Raw genomic sequence first — 25,579 nt, 5'->3', positions numbered from 1 at the left:
TTGTCTTTCCCTAGTTTTTCCCAGTAGTCCTTGTCTACACACTCGTTAACGTTTCTTTGTGGTTTGTGTTCTTTGTTTTTGTTATTTATAATTTGCACTTTAAATCACCGAGATATATGACCAAAAGTATTGGGACACCTGACTTTTACACCCTTATGTCCGTTCTTTCCCAAACTGCAAAAGGTTGGAAACACATAATTGTACAGGACGTCTTTAAATGTGGTAGCATTAAATGTTCCCTTCACTTGAACTACGAGACCCAGACCTGTTTCAGCATGGCAATGCCCCTGTGCAAAAAGCCAGCGCTATGAAGATATTATTTAGATGGGTTGGAGTGGAAGATATTGAGCGCAGACCCTCACTGACTGGACTGCAGGCCTCCTCACCTACATCAGTACCCGACTTTACTAAATCGCTTGCAGCTTAATGATTCTCCACAATCACTCTCCAAAATCTAGTGGAACATCGTCCCAGAAGATTGGAGGCTATTATAACAGTAAATAAGTGATAAATATAGTATGGGATCTTCAGAAATCACTCACCAATCTTATAGTCAGGATTCCACATTCTTTTGTCATTAAAATACTGTATATCTTTATTGTATCAAAATACATACATATATCATTATGTAATGTTGATTTATTCCGCCCTTTTTTTCACAATTGGCAGGATACTGAATGGCATTTTATTCAGTGTTCTTTACCTAGTACATAAAATATAACATACTAGACCTATTGGAATTAATTACCCAGTTGATTTGAGCTATAGCCACAGAAAGTGTTAATTAATTATACAGTATATACTATATTTTTTGGTGTCATGTACAGGGGGAACCTAAAATACTTGGAATTCCAAGGTACCATTTGCTTACAGTCTGGTGGGTCTCCTAAGAAATGTCATACCTTGTGGATGCGTGGTGTTTTGTGCTGTGTACATGAATTTGGTAATTTGTGAAAGTTGTGGATTCAAGTATAGATCGCATTTTTATCGATTAGCTGCCAGTCTGTAGAACCCAGCCATTAGGGTTGCACAAGCCAGCGCACTCTTAGTGCTGGTCCCAAGCCCGGATAAATGGGGGGGGTCGCGTTAGGAAGGGCATCCAGCGTCAATCATCTGCCAAATCAAATATGCGAATCACAAATCAGACTTTCATACCAGGATTAGTAAGGAGGAAGTGAGAGCAGCAATAAAGAGGATGAAGAGTGGAAAGTCAGTTGGACCAGATGACATACCGGTAGAAGCATGGAGATGTTTAGGAGAGATGGCAGTGGAGTTTTTTAACAAGATTGTTTAACAAGATAGATGTTTTGAAAGATAAGAGGATGCCTGAGGAATAGAGAAGGAGTGTGCTGGTACTGATCTTTAAGAATATGGGAGATGTGCAGACCTGCAGTAACTACAGGGGAATTAAGTTGATCAGTCACACCATTAAGTTATGGGAAAGAGTAGTGGAAGCCAGGCTGAGAGACAAGGTGACCATCTGTGAGCAGCAGTATGGTTTCATGCTGAGAAAGAGCACCACAGATGCATTATTTGCTATAAAAATATTGATTCCGAAGTATAGAGAAGGTCAGAAGGAGTTGCATTGTGTGTTTGTGGATTTAGAGAAAGCGTACGACAGAGTGCCGAGAGAGGAGTTGTGGTATTGTATAAGGAAGTCAGGTGTGTCAGAGAAGTATGTGAGGGTGGTGCAGGACATGTATGAGGACAGTGTGACAGCAGTGAAGTGTGCAGTAGGAATGACAGACTGGTTCAAGGTGGAGGTTGGACTGCATCAAAGATCGGCCCTGAGCCCTTTCCTGTTTAGAGTCGCGATGGACAGGTTGACGGACGAGGTCAGACAGGAGTCTCTTTGGACTATGATGTTTGCGGATGATATTGTGATTTGTGGTGAGAGTAGATAGCAGGTTGAGAAGAGCCTGGAGAGGTGGAGATATGTGCTGGGAGGAGAGGAGAAGGGGAATGAGTAAGTAGGAGTAACACAGAGTACATGTGTGTGAATGAGAGGGAGGGCAGTGGAGTGGTGCGGTTGCAGGAGTTTAGGTAACTGGTTCAACAGTGCAAAGTAATGGAGAGTGTGTTAGAGAAGTGAAGAAAAGAGTGCAGGCAGGGTGGAGTCGGTGGAGAAGAGTGATAGCAGGAGTGATTTGTGATAGAAGTATATCTGCAAGAGTGAAAGGGAAAGTTTATAGGACTGTGGTGAGACCTGTGATGTTGTGTGTTTTAGAGGCAGTTTCATTGAGTAAAAGACAGGAGGCGGAGCTGGAAGTAGCAGAGCTGAAGATGTTGAGGTTTTCGTTGGGAGTGACGAGAATGGACAGGATTAGAAATTAGTTTATTAAAGGGACAGCGCATGTAGGATGTTTTGGAGACAAGGTGAGGGCGATGAGGTTGAGATGGTTTGGACATGTGCAGAGGAGGGACATTGATATATCAGTAGGAGAATGCTGAGGATGGAAGCACCAGGAAGGAGGAAAAGAGGAAGACCAAGGAGGAGGTTATGGATGTGGCGAGGGAAGACATGCAGGTAGTTGGTTTGAAAGAGGCAGAAAGTGGTTATTTACATGCCCTGATTTGATGCATCATGGTTTGATTTGTGATACCTGTTTAGTGCAAAGAAATGTTCGATTGGAGACATTTCTGTCCCTCAGGTACTATATAGTCAAGTGTGTGTTTGTGTATGTGTGTAGGTTTTACTCTGCGGAGATTGCCATAGGCCTGTTCTTCTTGCACCTTAAAGGCATAATATACAGGTAAGTAGGTACACCTTTTTATATACATATATATATATATTTTTTTTTACAGAAACACTGATTTATTTAAGCGTGCAGCATAAACAAGAAGTCCAGACATACAGGATGTATATGCCCAGATATATATATATATATATATATATATATATATATATATATATATATATATATATATATATATATATATATATATATATATATATATATATATATATATACAGTGGGTACGGAAAGTATTCAGACCCACTTAAATTTTTCACTCTTTGTTATATTGCAGCCATTTGCTAAAATCATTTAAGTTCATTCTTCTTCCTCATGAATGTACACACAGCACCCCATACTGACAGAAAAACACAGAATTGTTGACCTTTTTGCAGATTTATTAAAAAAGAAAAACTGAAATATCACATGGTCCTAAGTATTCAGACCCTTTGCTGTGACACTCATATATTTAACTCAGGTGCTCTCCATTTCTTCTGATCATCCTTGAGATGGTTCTACACCTTCATTTGAGTCCAGAAATTTTTGATTATACTGATTGGACTTGATTAGGAAAGCCACACACCTGTTTATATAAGACCTTACAGATCACAATGCATGTCAGAGCAAATGAGAATCATTAGGGTCAAAGGAACTGCCTGAAGAGCTCAGAGACAGAATTGTGGCAAGGCACAGATCTGGCCAAGGTTCCAAAAAAATTTCTGCTGCACTTAAGGTTCCTAAGAGCACAGTGGCCTCCATAATCCTCAAATGGAAGACGTTTGGGACGACCAGAACCATTCCTAGAGCTGGCCGACCGGCCAAACTGAGCTATCGGGGGAGAAGAGCCTTGGTGAGAGAGGTAAAGAAGAACCCAAAGATCACTGTGGCTGAGCTCCAGAGATGCAGTCGGGAGATGGGAGAAAGTTGTAGAAAGTCAACCATCACTGCAGCCCTTCACCAGTGGGGCTTTATAGCAGAGTGGCCCGACGGAAGCCTCTCCTCAGTGCAGGACACATGAAAACCCGCATGGAGTTCTCCAAGATGGTGAGAAATAAGATTCTCTGGTCTGATGAGACCAAGATAGAACTTTTTGGCCTTAATTCTAAGCGGTATGTGTGGAGAAAACCAGGCACTGCTCATCACCTGTTCAGTACAGTCTCAACAGTGAAGCATGGTGGTGGCAGCATCATGCTGTGGGGGCGTTTTTCAGCTGCAGGGACAGGACGACTGGTTGCAATCAAGGGAAAGATGAATGCGGCCAAGCACAGGGATATCCTGGACGAAAACCTTCTCCAGAGTGCTTTGGACCTCAGACTGGGCTGAAGGTTTACCTTCCAACAAGACAATGACCCTAAGCACACAGCTAAAATAACGAGTGGCTTCACAACAACTCCGTGACTGTTCTTGAATGGCCCAGCCGGAGCAATGACTTAAACCCAATTGAGCATCTCTGGAGAGACCTAAAAATAGCTGTCCACCAACGTTTACCGTCCACCCTGACAGAACTGGAGAGGATCTGCAAGGAGGAATGGCAGAGGATCCCCAAATCCAGGTGTGAAAGACTTGTTGCATCTTTCCCAAAAAGACTTCTGGCTGTATTAGATCAAAAGGGGGCTTCTACTAAATACTCAGCAAAGGGTCTGAATACTTAGGACCATGTGATATTTCAGTTTTTCTTTTTTTATAAATCTGCAACAGTGTCAACAATTCTGTGTTTTTCTGCCAATATAGGGTGCTATGTGTACATTCATAAGGAAAAGAAATGAACTTAAATGATTTTAGCAAATGGCTGCAAAATAAAAAATAGTGAAAAATTTAAGGGGGTCTGAATACTTTCCGTACCCACTGTATATATATATATATATATATATATATATATATATATATATATATATATATATATATATATATATATTTGTCTATTGATACTAAGGAAGAATTAATGAATTTAAACAGGTGCTGAATAATGTCTCCTCTCTGTTTCCTCTGTAGGGATTTGAAGCTAGATAATGTAATGCTGGATGCCGAAGGTCACATAAAGATTGCTGATTTTGGGATGTGTAAAGAGAACATGTTCGAGGGAGGGACCACCAAAACGTTCTGTGGTACCCCGGACTATATTGCTCCTGAGGTGTGTGTGTGTGTGTGTGTGTGTGTGCATGTGTGTAGAAAATGGCAGTCATAGATTTATTTGCATAAACATTTAGCATCTAATGGCCAGGATCTGAAGCTGTACCAGGGAACCGCTCTAGGTGGAGATAACAAACATTGGTCTGAAATCCATAATGGGGTAGAGGGGATACTACATGCTGAGGAGCTTTATTGCATGTCATTGATGAAAATGGATTTTATATTATATACAAAATTGGAGGCACACAAGTGTATAGGATGTTTTTGGATGCTCTAGCATTAAATCCTCACTTGAATTACGAGACCCAAACCTGTTCCAGCTTGACGATGCCCCTGTGAAAAAAGCTAAAGATCTTATGTGGCCTGCTATAGATGTCTGACCTCAACCCTACTGAACAGTTCTGGCATTAAATGGAATGCTGAATGCACCTCAGGCATTCTCACCCTACATCAGTACCTGACTTCACTAACCCCCTATAGTGAATGAGTACAAATCTCCACAAGCACACTAAAATCTAGTGGAACATCCTCCCAGAAAAGTGGAAGGTATTCTAAAAGCAAACAGTTTCTATTAATGGAATCTAATATTTATAAAAAGCACAAATCTAATGGTGAGGTAACCTCAAACATTTTCCCATATAGTATAATTCTGCGTTGTCCACGTACCAAGGGACCAATGGCACCAAGGGAGCAGTTTTTATTTATTTATTCATTTATTTTTTGAGTTTTATTGAGGTTTAAACCAAAGTGCTGCTGCAAATGGATTGATTAATCTTATTCTAATCTGTAGTCCTCCACAATAGAAATGCCTGTTTCAACTTCTTTTTTTAAATATGTAAACTCAAAGTATAGGCTCATTTGTGCTTGAATGAACACCAACATAATGAGCCACTATATTTTCAAAGACTTCACATTTATATTTAGCACACACACACCAGATCTTCATCAGATCATATCCAAAGCTTTCCTTACAATAGAGTCATCAGCCTCAACACAGAATGCTAATTTGTGTCTTGCTACTGAATTTGCTGCTCAAGAAAATGCTCATAATGCCTACGCACAGTTATCATCAACGCCATCATCATCTATTTTGAAAGCTGCAAAACAGTTTCTATAACAGTGTAGGTGTAGATGGGGAGGGGTGAGCCCCTAAAGCATTTTATACAAACACTTATATAGGCCTCTGAAGCATTTACAGCTGGGGTAGGAGTAACACAAGATTCACACCAGGCTTCCTGCATAAGGCTCGTGAAGGAATTTTCGGGAGTGACACATCACATTCTGCTCACTCTATAGGCACAAGGGCATGCATCTTGTTTTTTTTTTATTTATTTTTATTAATCATTTACAAAATATGTACAACTGCATCAATGAAACACGTGGTATGGGTAAAATATGCATAGAATGTGACATGAGACAGTGAATTTATAGTGTATGGTAGGGGGGTGCAGCTTTTAGTCTTTTTCTTTTAGTAATCAATGAATTTTAATCACTGCAGTGCTTTTTTTTTTCTTTCGTTTTTTACTTTACTTTATACATTGGTTTACAATTCTAGTGGACTAGTCTGTGCAGTTCTGCAACAATAATAACATTTTGAAAGACTTTATACCAGTATTGATTGCTACAAACATTTACAAACAGCATAAAGCACTGGTCATGTTCGTTTTAACAAAAACAATTATCTTATCTCAAATAGTTCCACTAAGAGCTTTGGTGTTCAACTCAATTTCTCCCTGAGTCACATTGGGATTTTATGTGAGTGCCATAAACTAAGACTATTACGTTACGCGCGTCTATTCTCCAAGCTAATTATGCTCGTGTGTCAGCCATATTTATTGCCGCTTTGTGATGATAACCTAAATCATTTATGTTGCAGCTTTTATACTGTTGTGATGAGGAATGCGTAACGTAACATGCATAAAACACATGCATTTTCGAATTAAAATCACAGCGGTTTTAAAAGACACCCAAGAAAATTGCTTGTGTTTTGTGCATCTGAGCATGCCCGCATTATTTTGTGCTTACTATCAGTAGGGGGGGAAAAACAGCATTGTTTTAATTAAAAGAAATGCTGAAAAATGGATTTTAGTACTGCTAAATAATTTTAGTACACTTACGACATGTTTTATTGCACTTTTAGGGCAGTATGTAAAACTGGAGCAGTACTATACAGAGGTGCTTTTTTTTTTTTTTTTTTATGGCTAATTAAAAGCTCACGGTGGTATAGGACACATGGTAGCTATCTTCTAAGCAAACCTACACAACAGTACAACATTTACACTCAGTCTACACGCCCCAATTAGCTAAAGCTAAAACATTTACATTAGTTTTACAGCAAGAAGACACCCTTATTTAAAGCGACCTAAATGATCTCATTCATATAACTGAGCAGTTCAAGGGCCCTACAATGGCGACTTGGTGGTTCTAGTATTAAAACTCAGAGTCTTCCGAGCAAAAGATTTCATGCTAAAACTGTGATTCCTACCTGCTTAAAACCTGGAACAAATAAGGCTAAATTGGTGCAAGATAGGAGCCTCGGTTAGCTGAAACTAAAACTAATTAGGTATGAATTGATTCGACCTAGGAATCTAGGAGTGCTACACATTTCTAGAAATGTACAATCTAAGTAGTCTGAGGAATAATGTTTAATAAAAGGTGCGTTCGTGCTACGCTCAGGCTTGCAAGGGTGTGATAAAAAAAATTCTTCACACTTTCCAGAAATTATTTTGTTGCTATCTCTCTGTATAGACTGTACGAGCGCATCTCTGTCTTCTCATGCTAGATGGTCTAAATCTGCAAATCATGTATTTTTTTTTTCTTTTTTCCTGCATTCCTTTTATATTGTACTCCTATCAGCTTCAGTGGAATTAATGAGTGTGTGAAGGATGAAGTGTACATTTCCAGCTCAGTTCAGTCCTCTTAATGCACCGCGCAATTTTAATTAGTAACATACTGTATGTTGTTTTCTTACCATGTGCGTGTTAGATCATTGCGTATCAGCCGTATGGGAAGTCAGTGGACTGGTGGGCCTTTGGGGTGCTGCTGTATGAAATGCTAGCTGGACAGGTACAGTCAACACACACTCCTTCACCTTTCACTTAACTATACTTTTCTTATTATTAGATAAATAGTACTAGTAGTATGTATTATTATTATTATTATTGCCATCTTTGCCTTTCTCGCCTTGATTCCCAGCCCCCATTTGACGGAGAAGATGAGGACGAACTGTTCCAGTCCATCATGGAACATCATGTGTCGTATCCCAAATCGATGTCTAAGGAGGCAGTGGCCATCTGTAAAGGAGTATGTAACCCACGTTTGCCTTTCTGTGTTCTAATTTGTTTATTGGACCATGGGACCCTTTGTAGGGCACTGTAATCATATGGAATCTTAAAATTCCTCCTTCGTTATAACTGAAATAAAATGGAATTGATTTAAGCTAGGAATCTGGCAGCTAACATGCTAGGGAGTTAGTTTGCTGGATCAAAACTACTTAAAAAAAAAAAAAGACCACATTAATCACTGATATACTGTATACTCTAAGAAAACAGACTTTAATTTTTATTTTGCTGGGTCACCTCAAACCTCACTATGTTCTATCACTATATTTTTATTATTATTTTTTTTTAAGCTTTTAAGCTGGAGCTAGTTATAAATATGGTTTGCTAAATATCAAACCTACAAGCTGTTGGCTGAGATTGCCAACACTATGGTAGCAATTAATTCTTTTTTATAGTGTGTGTGTGTGTATATATGTGTAGTCTCTTTTTATTTATTTTTGTGTGCGTGTATACACAGCTAATGACGAAGCACCCTGGAAAACGTCTAGGATGTGGCCCTGAGGGGGAGAGAGACATCCGAGAGCATGGCTTCTTCCGCTACATGGATTGGGAGAAGCTTGAGAACAAAGAGGTTCAACCACCATTCAAACCTAAAGCTGTAAGTCCAACACACACACAATACAAATACTTGTACATGCATACTGTATACACTTATACAATTATTCACATATCTGCAGTTATTAATAAGTAAACTCCTTATATATGGGTTTTACTACTTAAGGAGATCAGCGAGAAACACAAAGGCTCGACCACATTATAAGCACAAGAACACAGTAGGCAGTGGAAGGATGAAATACAGTATCTATTCAAATAATTAACTAGCCCCAAAGAATACGCTAAGGGCTTCAGTTGTAGCTTTGAGTTTCATGGGATCATCTTTTAGCCTAGTATTCCATTTTGGGAAAGCTAGCCAAACAGATGGCCATACAGTAACTACATGCTTTCTTTCCTAGTACTATCAAACCTGAAACATATCCACCAGCTCGTCATTAAGCAAATTGTCATTGAAATATGGAGACGTTAGCTTTTTTAACAGCTTATCACTGGCTGTCTTGAAAAAAGTCTAATGTGTACAGGCAATTGTCAAGGTATAGAGGTTGTCATTTCCAAAAATAAACTCATCGTCTGAAACTGATCCACTGCTGTGCAGAGCAACAGATGGCTTTCATAAATTTTTGTATTCTTGTGAGGTAAAACTATGTGATATGGAAATAAATATAGATGCTACCTATCATTTGGCAAGTCCACACAAACACACACAGACACACACACACACACACACACACACACACACACAAATTTCTTTCTTTCTTTCTCGCTTTCTGTCACTTATCCTGTCTTTACATCTCTTTATCTCCTTCTGTCTTTCTTTCTATCACGTGTCATGTCTGATTAGCCTGTCCGCTAGCTGTTACTTCTTTCAGCACATGGAATTCTCTCAAAAATCGACTGATTTAATTGTAAAAGTCAGGACTAATTATGGGTGTTTTCCTCACTTCTACTTTTTTTTTTCTTGCTTCTAGCTCTTTTGTCCCTGTGTGCAGGCGGTATGTTAGAGATTTGAAGGGGGAAAAAATCCAGCTTTTCTTTTTCTTTTCTTTTCTTTTCTCTGACGGGCTGTTAGAGCGAGATAGCTGTGTGTGTGTGTGTGTGTGTGTGTGTGTGTGTGTGTGTGTGTGTGTGTGTGTGTTAGTGTGTGTGTGTGTGTGTAGAGCTGTGAATGGCGGTGGTTCTGCTTTTATGTTGGGTGAAGCAGTGTGTCAGTAGTCCAGCTAAAAGAGTGAACAACATAATTCTGGCTTTACAGCAGTCAAAGAATGGCAGAGGAAAAGGTGAACAGACTGATAAAAAAAAAAGACAGACAGGACAACAAAGAAGAACAAGCACAATTATTTGACACAGAGGCATATGTTTGTGCTGCTGTGGTTTGCTAGCTAATCAAATAGCCAGTTAGCAACCTGAGGTAAAAATCATAGCCATGGCTGATTCTGAACTAATAATGCTTATTACACAGTTTGTTTGTTTTTTCTCTTTGCATCTACTATACAACATTGTTGTAGTATAAAGATAATTTACAAACAGTATGTGACGGTGATTAGAGTAATAGTAGTGTAATTAGTATGTGCAGCTTTCTGGGTTGTTTGCTGATGATATGAGACTGAAATATCAACAGACTGAAAGCCAAGACAGACAGATAGGTGCAAGGTGTAAGAAGAATATAAAGTTATGTAGATAGACACAATAGAAAGCATTCAACAGAAAGACAGACAAGACAAAAGAATGACAAATAAACAGAAAACAGACAGTAAAATATTAGAAAGATAGACACTGACAGATCCGCATAAAGTGAACAGTTCCCCAGATGGAAACCAGAGACGGAAGTAAGCCATTCTCATGGTAAGCACTCTCACATGTCGGTGTGTGTTTATGTTGTGTTCATGTCAGGCATGTGCCGATATAAAATCCTCATGCCACAATAGCCACATATTCATGTCACTGTTTCCTGAATTGTGAAACGCGTCTTAGATGCACCTCATTGAGGTGTTAAAGCTGTACTTCGCCACTTCTATGTTCAAACACAACTCACACTTTTACGCCAAACAAATCTGGGACAAAGGCAGAGGTTAGATGAAAGTATTCTATGCCCTGGGTACATGACTTCTCCAATCAGCTGGAGAATGACGACAGCATGGCCTTAGGAATCTCCTTATTAAGGCCTTGCATTAGTTTAAGGATGTTAGCCACACTTCTTAGCCTTAATGTGCAATTGATTGTCTACGAGTCTGTGAAACCGTGTAACTCCAACACAGCAGGAGATGAGGCACTCTGTTTATCGAATGCTTTTGAGAGATCATGATTTTGTATGGCTGCTTTAAATTCAATCACTGCTGCAACAGAATTCCTCATCAGGCCAGCTAATCAGTACTGATGAGAAGAGTGATGATTTTTTCTTTCCCAGTTCATATACTCCTGGGCAATAAAATAGGCCAAAATGGCAACATATTAAGCTTTTAATAGTTTTAATAACAAATCCTTGGTTAGGAAATTAGAAGGAATGAAACCATTCTATCAGTCCTGCCCCCATTTATGAGCTTATTACCAGGCCTTTGATAGGCTGCATCAGGTGCTTCAGATATCCAAATAATATTTCGTTTTTTTCCTGTTTATTTTAAATCAAGCATTTTATTCATGATAAATTTTTCCTCCCAAACAGTCAATTAAGCAAAGGTAAACAAGCAATTGGTGGCACTGGAGAGTCTCGAGAATGGATTTTTTCATTCTTGGTTATTTTCTGACGAATTATTTGTGTTTTGGGGCCATTAAAATCTTTATACTTGCCATTCTGGGCCTTGTCCATCTTTTTGCAGAGGAGTTTAGGTGTCATCACCTCCAGTATGAGGCTAGTAAATTTTTAAATGTTTCCATACCCATTCTATGATCAGTCACTAAGATGATGATTTTTCTCAATTATGGTGTATGAGACATAACTTGGATATATATATAGGCGTTCCTGATAAAAGGTGCAATGAGTATATGTGATCATTCAATGTACTGTACAAGAAAGAGGATTTCTTTTATACAAGTGTTTATTGGCTGTAAATGTATGATCAAACTGTACCAAAATCCAATGCCATATGAAGTAAGTGACCTTGTATACAAACATAAAGACACAACAATACATCTCTCAAATACTCACAACTGCTCTTAAATAGTCTCTAAATGTACAAATGAAAGTAGAAAGTGGGTTGCAGAGTTATATTGTACACACACAAGAGTGGCCTAATATACCATTCATTTTCTCTGTATAGAAAAGACAAAAGGAATTATATCAGTCTCTGAATAAAATATTAATCAGTAATGCTAATTATATAAAATTGAAATTTATTGTTTACAGTGCTGGCGAGGTGGAAAATGTTGCTAATGTGCTATATTTCTGGCATTACTAGGATAGATACAAAGGTTTGAGAACTTTAAAGTGAAGAGTCGATCAAAAATGTGGATATAGAAAAGGGTCAAAAGGCAGAAATTAGTGAGACCAATGGGAAAATTATAAAAATAAATAAATGAATAAAATGTAACATTAAAGAAACATAAAGAAAATAAAGAGGGTGCACACATTTTACTGACTAGTTATATATTATTCCTCATTCATCAAACTAGATATGAAATAATTTATTTGTAACAAGATTTTGCAAATTAAATATGGTTCCTTTATTGGGGAAAACCTTCTACATTCATATAATATGATTGCTCATGAGTTTGTCTAAATTGGCATGCAAGCGGCCTCAGTGAAACTAATAAACAAGCTCTACATTGTTTATTTGGAATGAGTTACAGGTGATTGGCATTTAAAAACATATATAACTCTACACAATTGATTATTTGCTTCCAAAAAACTGCCTATCTATGCTGTCTCTCCTGAAATAAAACTTGATATTTGCGTTGAATATGGCAGCAATGTCATGCTACCAAAGTTCGGCACATGCCTCTTTCATACGTTTTCACCTCTCATTGTTGAAAACAGTGTCCACCGGTCACAGTTTTATTTGTCCTCCATGTTTCTGTTCTCCTCTCCCCTCCCCACTTCCTTTATCCCTCCATCCATCACTCGTTTTTTTCTTTTTGTGTTCTTCCTTTTTGCAGTGTGGCCGAGAGGCGGAGAATTTCGATCGCTTTTTCACACGTCACCCTCCGGTGCTCACTCCGCCTGACCAGGAAGTCATCATGAACCTCGACCAGGACGAGTTCGAGGGCTTCTCCTTCATAAACTATGATTTTCCTAGCGCAGAAGCTCACAGCTAATTAATATGAGCTATTAGATGAACTCAAAAGACCCCTCCCCCCACACTTGATCCTGCTATTTTAGCCAATCATTTCTTGCTTGTGCTGGTACACGCCCTGCTTCCTACTGGCCACTTGGCTGAAGTGCTTACAAACATAGATAATAACTATTAGATAATCATATGCATGCAAAACTCTTCCTGCAGGCCGACTGGCTGCAACTGTACGAGTATACATTTAGATGCATGTAGCATTTTTGCTGTAATCACTAGGTAATTTAATAACCTGGATCTTATGTACTAAAATATGTGTACATAGCAGACACAACATGAAACAGGAGATCTCTACTTCTTCCAGGAAAGCTCTAGTTTTTCCTCAGCTATCCACTTCGCCCACGAGTTCTCCACTTCCTCCAGGACGCATGAGTGACTTCCTGCAGCCACACAACACTGTGTGCTTCCATCCAACTGTTTATAAGGCAGCAAGGGAATAAAGCCTGAATGTGAAAGAAGAAAAGAAGAGAAGGAGTGAGGAAGGAAAAGGAAAGAAGGATAGAAAGACATAAGAAAATGCAAATGAAACAAAAGAAGGCTGGGTGGCTGAAACAAAAGAGAGTAGGGAAGAAAAGAAAGAACAAAAACAACAATTTAAAAAAAAGGAAAGAGGAAAACAAGGGAGGAAGGGAGGACAGAAAGAGGGAACAAAAAAAGAAAAGAAATATTGAAGGAAAGACACATGGAAGAACAAAAAAAGCAGAAAACAACAAAATAAAAATGGAGGGAAATAAAGGTTTCCATTAGTGAACTTTTGGATGGAAACTGACCAATTAGCTCACTGCATGTCTTTTACATCATCTGTGAATGTGATCCATTAGTGTGATGCCACAGACATTTTTTTTTTTTTTTTGCATGTCTGAATTGTTATTCTTGTTTGAATACATAACCTCCATAAAAAGCATGCATTCTGCATCTTGAGTATATCATATATATAGTAATATATGAGCTCTACAGTGATGAGTAGGTGATTAGTATTCCTGCTTTCTACACAAAGAAGCTGAAAACAGGCAACCTACGCTCTCATTAAAAAATTTAAAATGAAAAGGCATGCTTAAGAATAATACATATGCATTTTGCCTAAATTTACATTACAAACCTAAATGGTTTAAAAGGACACAGGAGCATGGATAAATTAACTATTTCAGTAAAATGTATAATTTTGCTTTGCCAAGTTTACTTAGATGAAAGTTACTCTAACAATTTTACCTGCTTTGGAAGTGTGAGCCAAAAGAAGAGCAAAATCAAAAATGCTGAGCTGTGATCTGGTGATTTCTGGAAAATAAAATGGAAGGACTGGTTATTATTTACCAGCTTTCACACTGAGCTTTTGCCCTATTTTCGTTTTATTGCTTTTTTGCTCATAGATGCATCTAATCAAAACACCTCACTTGGTGCTGTTGTTATAACAACACATTTTCACAAAATGTTTTTTTCCCCCCAGGAAACAATCATCAGTCAAATGACACTATATTGCCAAAGGTTATGGGCAGCTGACCATCACACCTGTATATGATTTTTTTTTTAATTGTTGCCATAACAATGGAAGCACAAAATTTTATATAAATAGTCTTTGTTTGCTGTTTTCTTACAATTTCTCCTCCTTCCTCCTTTCTATTGAGCTCCTTGAAGAGACTGCTAGCTTGTCTTCCTAAACTCAATTTTCCTACACAGAGCCCTGAATTAACACACACACACACACACACACACACACACACACACACACACACACACACACACACACACACACACACACACACACACACACACACACAGACACAGACACAGACATACTGAAAAACAATAAGTGAGATGTTTAACAAAAGCATATGGGTGTGATGGTATGATATGGGTGTCTATACATTTTTGGTCATACATTGGTTTTATCTTTTTAATTACTAATAAAAAAAATTATCACTATGGTCACATAACTGAATAATGGTTTCCTATTTAGGGTGGGTTTGAAAATAAAAGGCAAAAATTGCCATGCGATTGTAACCATAAACAATTTTCCCTAGATGTTATATGACCTATGCCATTGTAATTTTTTCTGGCTCAAGTCCACTAGCTGTCAGGTCTCCACAAGACTTTTTTTTGTCTTTAAGAGATGGTTAACACATTCACCAGAGGCTACCTCCTCCCCACAGGTGACTAATAGCTTAACTGCATTCACTCCTCTGCACAGGACCTGACTGTTTCAGTCTGCTTAGCAAGAACTGTTTATGTCTCCAATAACCAGACGTTCAGGTCAAACTAAATTCGGGTCGAAGGCAATTCTTCATTCTCTATTGATTTTTACTGACTATACCACAGTGCTGATGAGTTCTTGAATCTCATTGGTCAGGAGCTGTCGAGGTACTTTCTAGAACAACAGCTTTAAAAGTTGACTGTGTGTTATCATTTGTGTGGTAACTTCTATGGCCATGAGCTAAGGTTAGTAAATTAATAGATTACCAATGTATTGTTATTCAACAAAGACACGTTTATAATCATGAGTATGGTAAATCTACACTATTCGTAGAAGAATAACGTGTCTATTTTATGAATAATTAATAGAAAGTAATCGTTGGCAAATTTGCTGAATATACACCGGATAAAGCAAGTTTACACCCTTAGGTGCTCCATCATGGCAGTTTATTTATCCAGTAAGCATTGAAAAGAAAGATATGTGGCCACTAAAGTGCTCCCCATTCTGTATATATGCTTAAAATGTATGTAGTGTGTGCAGGGCTATGCTAGGTTTGAAAAAATAATAATATTGGGACAGTTAAAAATTGGTAGATTAGCCAATCAATGTGTGAATCTGGAATAATTAGCTGTTTTATCCAACACTAAGTGAACCCCCTGGATGCTGTACCCTTGAGAATGGTTTAAGTTAACCCCTGACATGTACATATCCCTGCTGAACAACAAAAAAAACCCAAATCATCAATAAAAGTCTAATGGATTCCAATACAAACACCATTACAAACTATCATCTTAACCGTCAAAACCATTATTAAATGGTTTCCAGTGTATTAGGTTTGTGTACATAAACGATAATCCAGAAAACTGTGACCTGCTTGTGACCTGCAAGTTTCATAAGGTTTACGAATGGTCCTTATCTATATTACATGCCACCAATAAAAGGCAACAAATTACAGGAAGAGACCCGCAGGGACCATTGGAGTTTCCATTAAAAGGCAATACAATTCCCAATATATCTGCTAAAAACATTACAAATTCAGGGGGGTTCAGAAGAGATTTTACATCATATTTGTTAGTTATTATAATTAAAGCAATAAAAAACACTGGCACTCTCCGGTGCTGGTCAGTCTGGACATTTTCAACCCCTTTTTTATGAATCTACATGTGACCCACCACCAATAGAAGGCAACAAATTACCAGTAAAGTCCCACAGGGACCATCAGAGCTTCCATTAAAACATTACAATTTCTATGATGTTTTGTATATATTATCCCTTTATTTATTTTATTTTTATTAGTTAAAGTATTTTTTTCTCTGTTTTTTCAAGACTGACAGTATCTAATATAAAAAAAAAAAATTGCCATAATTTTTACAGATTAACAGCAAATAACTTGTTAGCAAACAGCTAGCTACATTGCAGTATTTACAAGGGTCTTTCTTCATTTAGGGTTTACTTTCTTACCAATCCCAACCTTTAAGTCTATGTAAGCAAAATAAGGTTAATTTTTGCAAAAAGAAAATGTTAAGACAAAGTACAAGTAAATGCTAAGTAATCATATAATATCCAGCAGCTTGCTAGCTAGTAGTGTAGCTATAACATTTATTATTAATCTGTTAGTGTTCAAACAGACTGCGGCAAACTCGAAAGCACCATAAAACCATCCTGTTCTACATTTTTATTTATTTATTCTCTCGGCTTATAAAAAGCTTTTATACAGCTTTGTACAATGTCGCTAATCACCTGCCCAGTCTCACGTAATTTAGTGATTCGTGTTTATAGACACTAATTTCCCTCTTTTTTAGTGTCACTGAGGACGACCTTGTATGTAATGTATTTCAATAGAAAGTATTTTTTGGTGCCTCCTCCAAAATTTTCTTTCTGCGTCTGGATACCAAAGATGCTGTAATGTTTTTTTTTTTTAAGGAGACTGCGTTAATTAGAGACACAGAGTTATTACAGTATAACCCCTATATATTTTCTGCCTTATTCTCTGATAAAGATGACCTTTGGAATTTCTGTCAACATTACCCATGATCCTCTGCTTCCATTGCTATGTCAGACTGAGGCAGTCGTGTAGAGTGACACAAAAAAACAGGGAAACGTGTCTATGAAAACAAAACAATAGATTAAAATTCGTGACTATCTCACGAAATGCCGCGAGACTGTGTTGTGATGACTTGAATACTGTTGACGTTGTAGACAGTGTTTCAAAGACATTTTTTTAGTTCAATTGTAATGAATGCAGATTAGCACAGATTAGCATACAATATGAGCCCTTTTTTGTATCTTTTTCATTGTTTGTGCTCTATATTGTGTGTTATTGGTATTATTAGTTAGGTTTTCTATTATTGTTATTTTAATACCTAAATGCTAATGCCTTTGTATTGCACTTGAATTTCAGTGCACATTAGCATGCAGCTAGGGAGACAGTGTGCAGTGTTTGCTACAATGGTATACCTAGCCTTTTTTCTTTAACCCTATATTACAGTTGAATGAGTATTGTTGCTGCGAATCAGACAAAATGCTACAGAATAACAGTTTGTGAAACGTATTAACTGCTCGCTCTCAGATCCGAAGGAGTGCTTTATTCAAAGCAGGTACATTTGGGAGGTAAACCTGTTCACAGATTCATAGACAGTGTTAATATTTAGTACAACACACTGTCTGAAATTCAGTTCCAACATTTCTAAATCCACAAAGTTTTCCTAACCTTAACCCATTCCTCTGGTAGATTTTCACTTAAAAAATGAGATTGTGTACAGTGTGGTGTGGTTAGAAACTTTGACCGGCACTGAAGATTAATTGATAATGCATATGAGGGTGTTACAGCTGTTGATTGTAAATATTTCTGCTAATCCTTCACATGAGCTGTGAAGGATTAGCAGAAATATTTACAATCAACAGCTGTAACACCCTCATATGCATTATCAATTAATCAGTGTTACGCAATGGAGTGCTAATCTGGTAGTGAACGTTCATTCAGTTCTCTTTTTTAAACTTATTTACTGGCATTGAGTGTGTATGCGCGCTGGCCGTAGCATTCCCGATTCATTAATTCATTCATTTTGAATTTTCCTGCTTATCAGCAGAGAACAGATTTGCAGCTCTTCAGCTCCTAATTCGGCTTTATCCTCAAAACCTTGTCGCCTCAGTGGAGGCACAAATTAAAGATTCACTTGAACCCCTTAGCATTGCTCATGTCAAAACAACCCACTGGGAGAGCAAATAAAAATGGCAAGTATTTGTAAATTTGAAGCATGAAGATATTGCAAGGTGTTGACGCCTTCCCTCGATCTTTTACTTCTCAGCTGTGCACACACACGTGTCATGCAGAGGAGTACAGAGCATACAGTGCATCGCAGTTTCTGTTAGAATTCCTTGCCTTGATTAATGACAACACAAAGTCAAGAAAGAGCGGGTTGTGTAAATGTTTGAATATTTCAATTGTGTTGCCTTCATTTTTTTATTCCATTTGTATTTCTCTTGGAATTTAAATTAAATTTTACAAATATATAATTATGTATATGTCATTTTAAATAAATGTGCAGTTGAGTGGCAGTTTTGCACTTATAGTATGGCCAGTCTAGTTAAAAATGACAGCAAGGCTACAGTAATCAATCAAATAACCGCTCTTTATACCTGTGGTGAGGCATCCTAAAACAATCAACCTATCAAACACTGAGGCAGATGAACTACAAGAGCAGAGGACCACATTGAGTTTTAAGTCTGTCAGCTGAGAACAGGACACTTAGTAAACAAAGAGGCACAAAGTTTTTACCATTAAAGAGGACAAAAACCTTGTTTGGTCCAACTAACCTCAATATATATATTACCTTTATTTAACCTGGTAGAAACTCACTGAGATTAAAAATTTCATTCACAGGAGTGACCTGGCCAAGATGAGCAGCAAAACATTCAGTTACAGACTTACACATCACAAACACAGTTTAAAAACAGTTACATTTCAAAGAGTCGTCTTCCAGTTGCCTAATAGCTAATTTGAACTGGTCCATGGAGAGAAGATTTTGCAACTTCAATTTCGATTGGATAAGATTTCAGTCAAACGGTGCAGCATACGCAAAAGATTTCTTACCCAGTTCAGTTCTAGCAAAGGGAACTGACAGCGTATAGCAATTTTGAGAGCGTAAAGAGTATTTCGTAACAGATTTCTGTTGCGTTAAACTGCAAAGGTACGAAGGTAACATCCCCAAGATAGCTTTATAAATAATTATGTACCAGTGAATTTTTCTCCTACTGAACAGAGAGGGCCAGCCAACGCTTTTATACAAGGTACAATGATGCACAGAAGATTTACAATTTAATATAAACCTTAGGGCACCATGATAAACAGCATCTAAGGTAGAGAGAATAGAGATTGGAGCAAACTGATATAATACGTCACCATAATCAAGTACAGATAAAAAAGTAGCAGAAATCAATTTCTTTCGTGCATTAAATGACAAACAAAACATGTTCCTAAAATAAAACCCAAGCCTAATTTTCTATTTTTTCTTCAGTTGAGTAATATGAGAGCCAAATGATAAAGCATCATCGACAATGATGCCAAGGTATTTGTACTCTTTGACTAATTTAATCATTGAACCTTGTAGTGTCTGAAAAGAAATCAAATTACCTTCGAGTTTCTTTGAACCCGAGAACACCATATATTTAGCTTTATCACTATTCAAAACAAGCTTTAAATTAGAAAGCCGTGACTGAATGACATTAAAAGCTAACTGAAGTTTACACAGAGCTTGCTGCACAGAGGAAGCACTACAGTACAGGACAGTGTCGTCTGCATAAAAATGGAGACTAACATCTTGTATTGCATGATCAAGACTGTTAATATAAATAGTGAATAAAAGGGGCCCCAACACGGATCTTTGGGGAACACCTTAAGCAGTAACTAATGAACCAGATGAACATCTTTCAATTTGGACACATTTAGTTCTTCCACTTAAATAATTTTTAAACCAAGAAATTACATAACTTGATAAACCAACACTTTTTAATCTATGCAACAGTATGTCATGGTCCACCGTGTCAAAAGCCTTAGATAAATCAATAAAAAGAGAGGCACAAAAATTACCTTTATCAATTGATCCCACTATGTCATTTAAAACTTTCAAAACAGCTGTAGTGGTACTGTGATTTTTGCGGAATCCAGATTGATTTATAGACAACACTTTGTTTGTATTCAAATAACAAGTAAGCTGTTCACTAACAATAACATTCATGACAAAGAGTTTATCAACAACAGCATGAATCTGTAGACGTAGCTGCATCATTTCAATAGTTTAGTCTGCTGTTGGTGGTCTATTGATGTGGTGAATGTTTTCAGGCACATATCGAACCCCCATATACCAGTGAAGCATTTGAACACCACAGTCTATTCAAGTTTTTTTGATGATCATGGGCATCCTTTTGTGGCCATATCTTTGCTCATTATATGACTATTAATTTACCATGTCAGCTCAAAATGGTGCAATGAACATAATAATGAGCTCAGAGTACTTTTCCAATAACCCGAGGCAGCAGCAGTTACATGAATGCATAGCATCATGGACCAGAATCCTAGAGGGTTTTTTTTTTCAGAATCCATGTTGAGTCCAACACCATCCATTTTGAAGCCCCAAATTTCTTTGAATAAAAGAAACCAAATTTGTTTTTTCCAAGAAAGTATAAGTTTAATGAACTAAAAAGTCATTTGAGATTCTGGTATGAGCACTGTTACCATGGAAACAGCTGTAAATATGTTTGGTGTTGTTGAACCTTTGCCCTGCTTGTTATGAAAAAGCAGCTGTGCAAAAGGTGCTGAATTTGCCCATTCAGTCACAAGAGCATTAGAAAATGCAGGGAGTTGATGTCAGGCAAAGAGGCCTGGGACACAGTCAGCATTCCAGGTTATCCCAAAGGTGTTCAATGGAGTTGAGGTCAAAGCTCTGTGCAGGCCACTCGAGTTCTTCTACATCAACCTTAGCAAGTTTTTAAAGCAGCAGCAGCAGGCAAATTTTGGGGGGTTTAGCATTCAACCCATGTTAGAGAGTGGAGATTCAAAATATCCCATAGATAATGGGATTACTCAAATACTAGCAAGTCAACATCTTTCCAATGTGTATCGTGTAAATCAATGAATGCATATGCACTTGCATATGAGTCCCTGGTGAGAATGTGTAAGATTCACTCGGGGAGTAAAACTCTAGGTCTAGCAGTTCATATAATAAACTATGCAACCCAAGCATAATAGGTAACTAACTTCTCCTAGTAGAAAAAAAAAAATAATGTCAAAGATCCAAGTCGAAGTGTGGGTGGAGTGTTTGTATCTATCAAAATGGACCAGAATAAAAAAAAAATGTAGTCCACACCAAACAAGGTAGGTGTGAAAGTGTCATTAGACATGCCTCATGTCTCTCCTTTTACAAAATCCCACAGCTGCCTCCAAAACCATCAGCACAAGAACATGCACACACATCAAAATGATTAGAATTAGAAAACTATTCAGAACAGATGACAGCGGCAGTAAACTCATTACGCAATTAGTCATACAATCTATAGACCAGGAATTTACACATCTGAAATTCGTGGCAACTGAATACTTCTACAAGCACTACAGTAAAATATGTATTGCCACAGTTGCTGTACTTCAGTGTTTGTATCAAAGCCTTAAAAAACAATTGGGTGGTCTTTATTCACTTTTACAAACAATGAAATTATCTCAAGTGGCACCAACATCATTAGAGATTGTATTCAATTTTGCACACTCTAGAAACTAGTAACCTGTCAAACCACCTTTTGCAAAAATACAAAAAATTAAGAAAACTAATTTTAACACATCTCTTTTTATTAGCCATTCAGGTGTCAAATTTCTATTGTGCTTGAAATCATTGCCCTGTTACATGAACCTTTTTCAGACCAGCTTAAGCTGCTGGACAGAAGACCTAGACCCAAAATATCCTGGTTTAAAGTGGAATTATTGTTTTACTCTCTACAAGTTTCCAACATCCTATGGCTACGAAACAAGTCCAAATCTTCACTCCTTCAATACCAGGCTTGACAGTCAATATGAGGTCTTTTTGGTGATACTTTTTGTTTTTTTCCAAATACAGTATTGTGCTTGGTAACCAACATCTTTATACTGACCTCATCAGTCCAAAGAATATTGTTCCAAAACATTTGTGGTGTACTCAGATGTAATTTTAAAGACCAAAATCAAGAGAAGTGCTTATTGTTAGCCGTTCATCCGTGAAAGCCAAGCTTTTTCTGATAATGGTTTCTTGAACAAAAACATTGAATGTGCTGACAGAGGCCTTTGGCTCACATGATGTAGCCTTTCAGTTTTCACTTATACTTCTATCCATTAAACGACCTGACCTTAGACCGAATTTGCTAGGATGCTCATTCCACAGCAGATAAATAATCTGTATTTGTATATTCGTAAATAGTCTTTTGCACTGTAAACGTGAATTTATTTAAATTTGGAGATGGCCTTATAACCTGTCTCAAATTGAAGAGCAGCAACATTTGCTTCATTGAGTCATGGCTCAAAAAAAATTCAGATTTTAGAATTATAGGCATATTGATGACTAATTAATCTTGTGGTATTCTGCTAATTCTGTCGAAGTATGAGGGGTGAACCTTTTTCACCAATATTTCAATTTTTTACCCTAAGATTTTTTTTATATATTTATATCTACAGACATTATTGGTTACCAAACAATTAAAAATTAAGTTTTTGATAAATAAGAACATAGAGTTGAAGGCGGGCGTACTTACTTTTGTGCTCAATTATATATTTTGTATGCCTTTGCTTCTCTGTCCTTTCTCTAAACAAATAAGGAAAAAGTTGAATTTCTATTAATATTTATATCTGAAGGGCTAGACTTTGACAGTTCGGAGAAGAGTGCTAAATTTTTAAATAGTATTCTATGAGTAACAGAAGGGAACGCCTTAAAACATGTCTTTTTTTAAAATATAATATAAAATACACTGGAATTTAAAAACAGCCCATGCTTTCATCCAAACAGCAGGAAGATTTTGGCAGAAGATTAAAGACTAATGATTCACGGCAGGTGCAAACTATGAGAAGAATTATCTTAAAAAAATAATAAAACCCAATTTGGTTCCTTTTTGTAAATAAAGAACAGGAGAGGGACTCTTAAAGGATCAGTCAGATTTTACTGTATTGAAAAAAAAAAACATCTAGTATGGGGAAAAAATGAAACCAGATGATGGGCCAGATGATTTGATGAATAATTTAAATGTAAGGCGATGCAATGAAGATAACAGAGGAAACAGATATTGGTAGTAATTAAAGGAATTTATCTGTACTGTTGATTTTGTCGACATTTTCATTTGAGTTATTTAGTCAAAAATTATTAAGAAGTACTGGTATGCTGGCATAGTTAAAAATGTGGAGAAATTAAGCAGTTTTGGGGGGGGTTTCCTCGCTGTAAAGGGGAAACCCAAAATCATCAGCCAAGTTAAAAAAGAAAAATTCAAAGGACTTGATTTATGTATTTATAATACATTTTAATGCATATTTTAATATGTTAATGTATATATATATATATATATAGGAGTTGTTATTTTTGTCTATTATATTTTCTAACACTCTGACCAGGACAGTACCAAGCATGGGGACTAAGTATAAGTTAAGAAACATTACTCTGCAACATACATGCATGTTGGTCCTGCAAGCATTGTACCCCTTGCTCACACACTTTTTTGTTTGACGGGATCCTATTTGTGTAACAAATTACCTGCTTGATAAAAGAAAATACTTTTATTGGGCTAGATCCCTAGTCTCTGTAGCATCCGTTAACAGTTGATGGGTTGGACATACATTATACATTATCAGACAATGCCCAGCTTTACTGCTGTAAAAGTACAGATGTGCCTCATTGCTTTTCTGTTTCTTCATGACCGCTAGTTGCTCAAGACAAAACCATTTAACCTTTAGCAATTATTTTAGCCTCCTTCATAAATGGAAGATGAGAGTTGTAGGACAACGTCACCTTGTCTTAGAAATTGTATAACGTTACATAGAATTTAGCTTGTTGCTTACTTGTACTTTGCCAGACTTTGTTTCCTACGTTTCTCGTGAAAGGCATCATGGGACTACAGAAAATATCAAATGTACATATTAATAGCAGGCCTTACTTTTATTTTTGTTTTGCAGAAAAACAGCCGAGATACATGCAACTTTGATCGCGAGTTCACGAAGATGCCAACGGAGCTCACACCGACTGATAAACTCTTCATCATGAATCTGGATCAAGATGAGTTTCTTGGGTTTTCCTACACAAATCCAGAATATGTCGCTCCGTCGTACTGATGAAAACCATTTTAGAAATGACCTTAGACAAAGGGTTTATCCCACCTGTAGTGTTCACTATTTAGCAATGTTGCATCCCAGAAGCTGCCCTGGAAGATTTTATAGCAATACAGTTCTCCATTTTTGTATCACAACTCACAAAAACTCAGGTTTCTGAGAGCTTGCTAATATTCAATCTACATTTAAAGCAACACTGTAAGCAGTGTGATGCAAATTACTGGATAAAGCTAATAGTGGCAACACTGGCTCTTATTTTAAAACCAGACCCGCTGTAACGAAGGTCAAATTCTTTCCCTGAACCCCATACTATCAGTCTATTTTTTTTTTTTTAACATGCAAACATTTGCCATTTCTCAGTCCTTATTTTCTGCTATACATCCCACCATCAATCCCTTTTTTGCACCAACTCTAATGTAGTCCACCACACCCACAATCTTTAAATGTTAAACTGAGCTTACACCATGTTGTATTTCTGCCCTGATTTGTCCACCAATCTTTTACTATTCTAACCATAAACATTCTCTGGTTTACTGCTGAATCTATCATTCTGATCAGTTAACACACATTGAATATTTAACTTGACCTCACATTGAACACATTGAATATTTCAAAAGTGCAATTATGACTATAGTTGACTCATCAAAAAATATCAAATATTTAAAGTGGCAAATATTTAAAAGTGGCAACTCTGTATATGTGGGGCAGCCTGAAAAAAAAAATTCTGAAATCTCTACAGCTGAATTCTGAAATAAAAAAAATAAAATTAAAAAAAAAAAGTAAAAAGAAAAAAAATATATACCTTTTTAGACTTTTAGTTATGATGAACATATTTTACCACAAACATTCAAAAATGTTAGGCTTCTCTCCTTGGCAAGATAATACTGGCAGTATTGACTGAACAGTTAAGGCTTCAGGTTACTGATCAGAAGGTCAGAAGCTCAAACTGCAAAGCTATCATCTTTATGGCCTTAACCCTTTCTGCTCCAGGGGCACTGTGTCATAGCTGAACTTGACCT

General features: G+C 37.1%; 1 protein-coding gene across 2 annotated transcripts in view; it reads left to right on the top strand.

Annotated features, from left to right (window-relative positions):
* The window catches only part of prkcbb (protein kinase C, beta b), a 100,073-nt gene extending 74,726 nt beyond the window's left edge, over positions 1–25,347 (top strand). Inside the window, exons 12-17 of one of the 2 annotated variants that reach the window (XM_083565845.1) lie at positions 2,691–2,753; positions 4,728–4,866; positions 7,851–7,931; positions 8,061–8,168; positions 8,664–8,804; positions 24,408–25,347. In XM_083565845.1, coding sequence (XP_083421971.1) covers positions 2,691–2,753; positions 4,728–4,866; positions 7,851–7,931; positions 8,061–8,168; positions 8,664–8,804; positions 24,408–24,563 — 688 coding nt within the window. In that variant the 3' untranslated portion in view covers positions 24,564–25,347. Of the gene's footprint in view, positions 1–2,690; positions 2,754–4,727; positions 4,867–7,850; positions 7,932–8,060; positions 8,169–8,663; positions 8,805–12,850; positions 14,368–24,407 lie in introns of those variants that run through there. The other variant, XM_083565844.1, reaches the window with a different exon arrangement.
* The last annotated feature ends 232 nt before the right edge of the window (positions 25,348–25,579 follow it).

This window comes from Silurus aristotelis (assembly GCF_946808225.1).
Source record: "Silurus aristotelis genome assembly, chromosome: 17".
NCBI classification, from domain to species: Eukaryota; Metazoa; Chordata; class Actinopteri; order Siluriformes; family Siluridae; genus Silurus; species Silurus aristotelis.
This window is presented reverse-complemented; position numbering and strand designations above follow the sequence as displayed.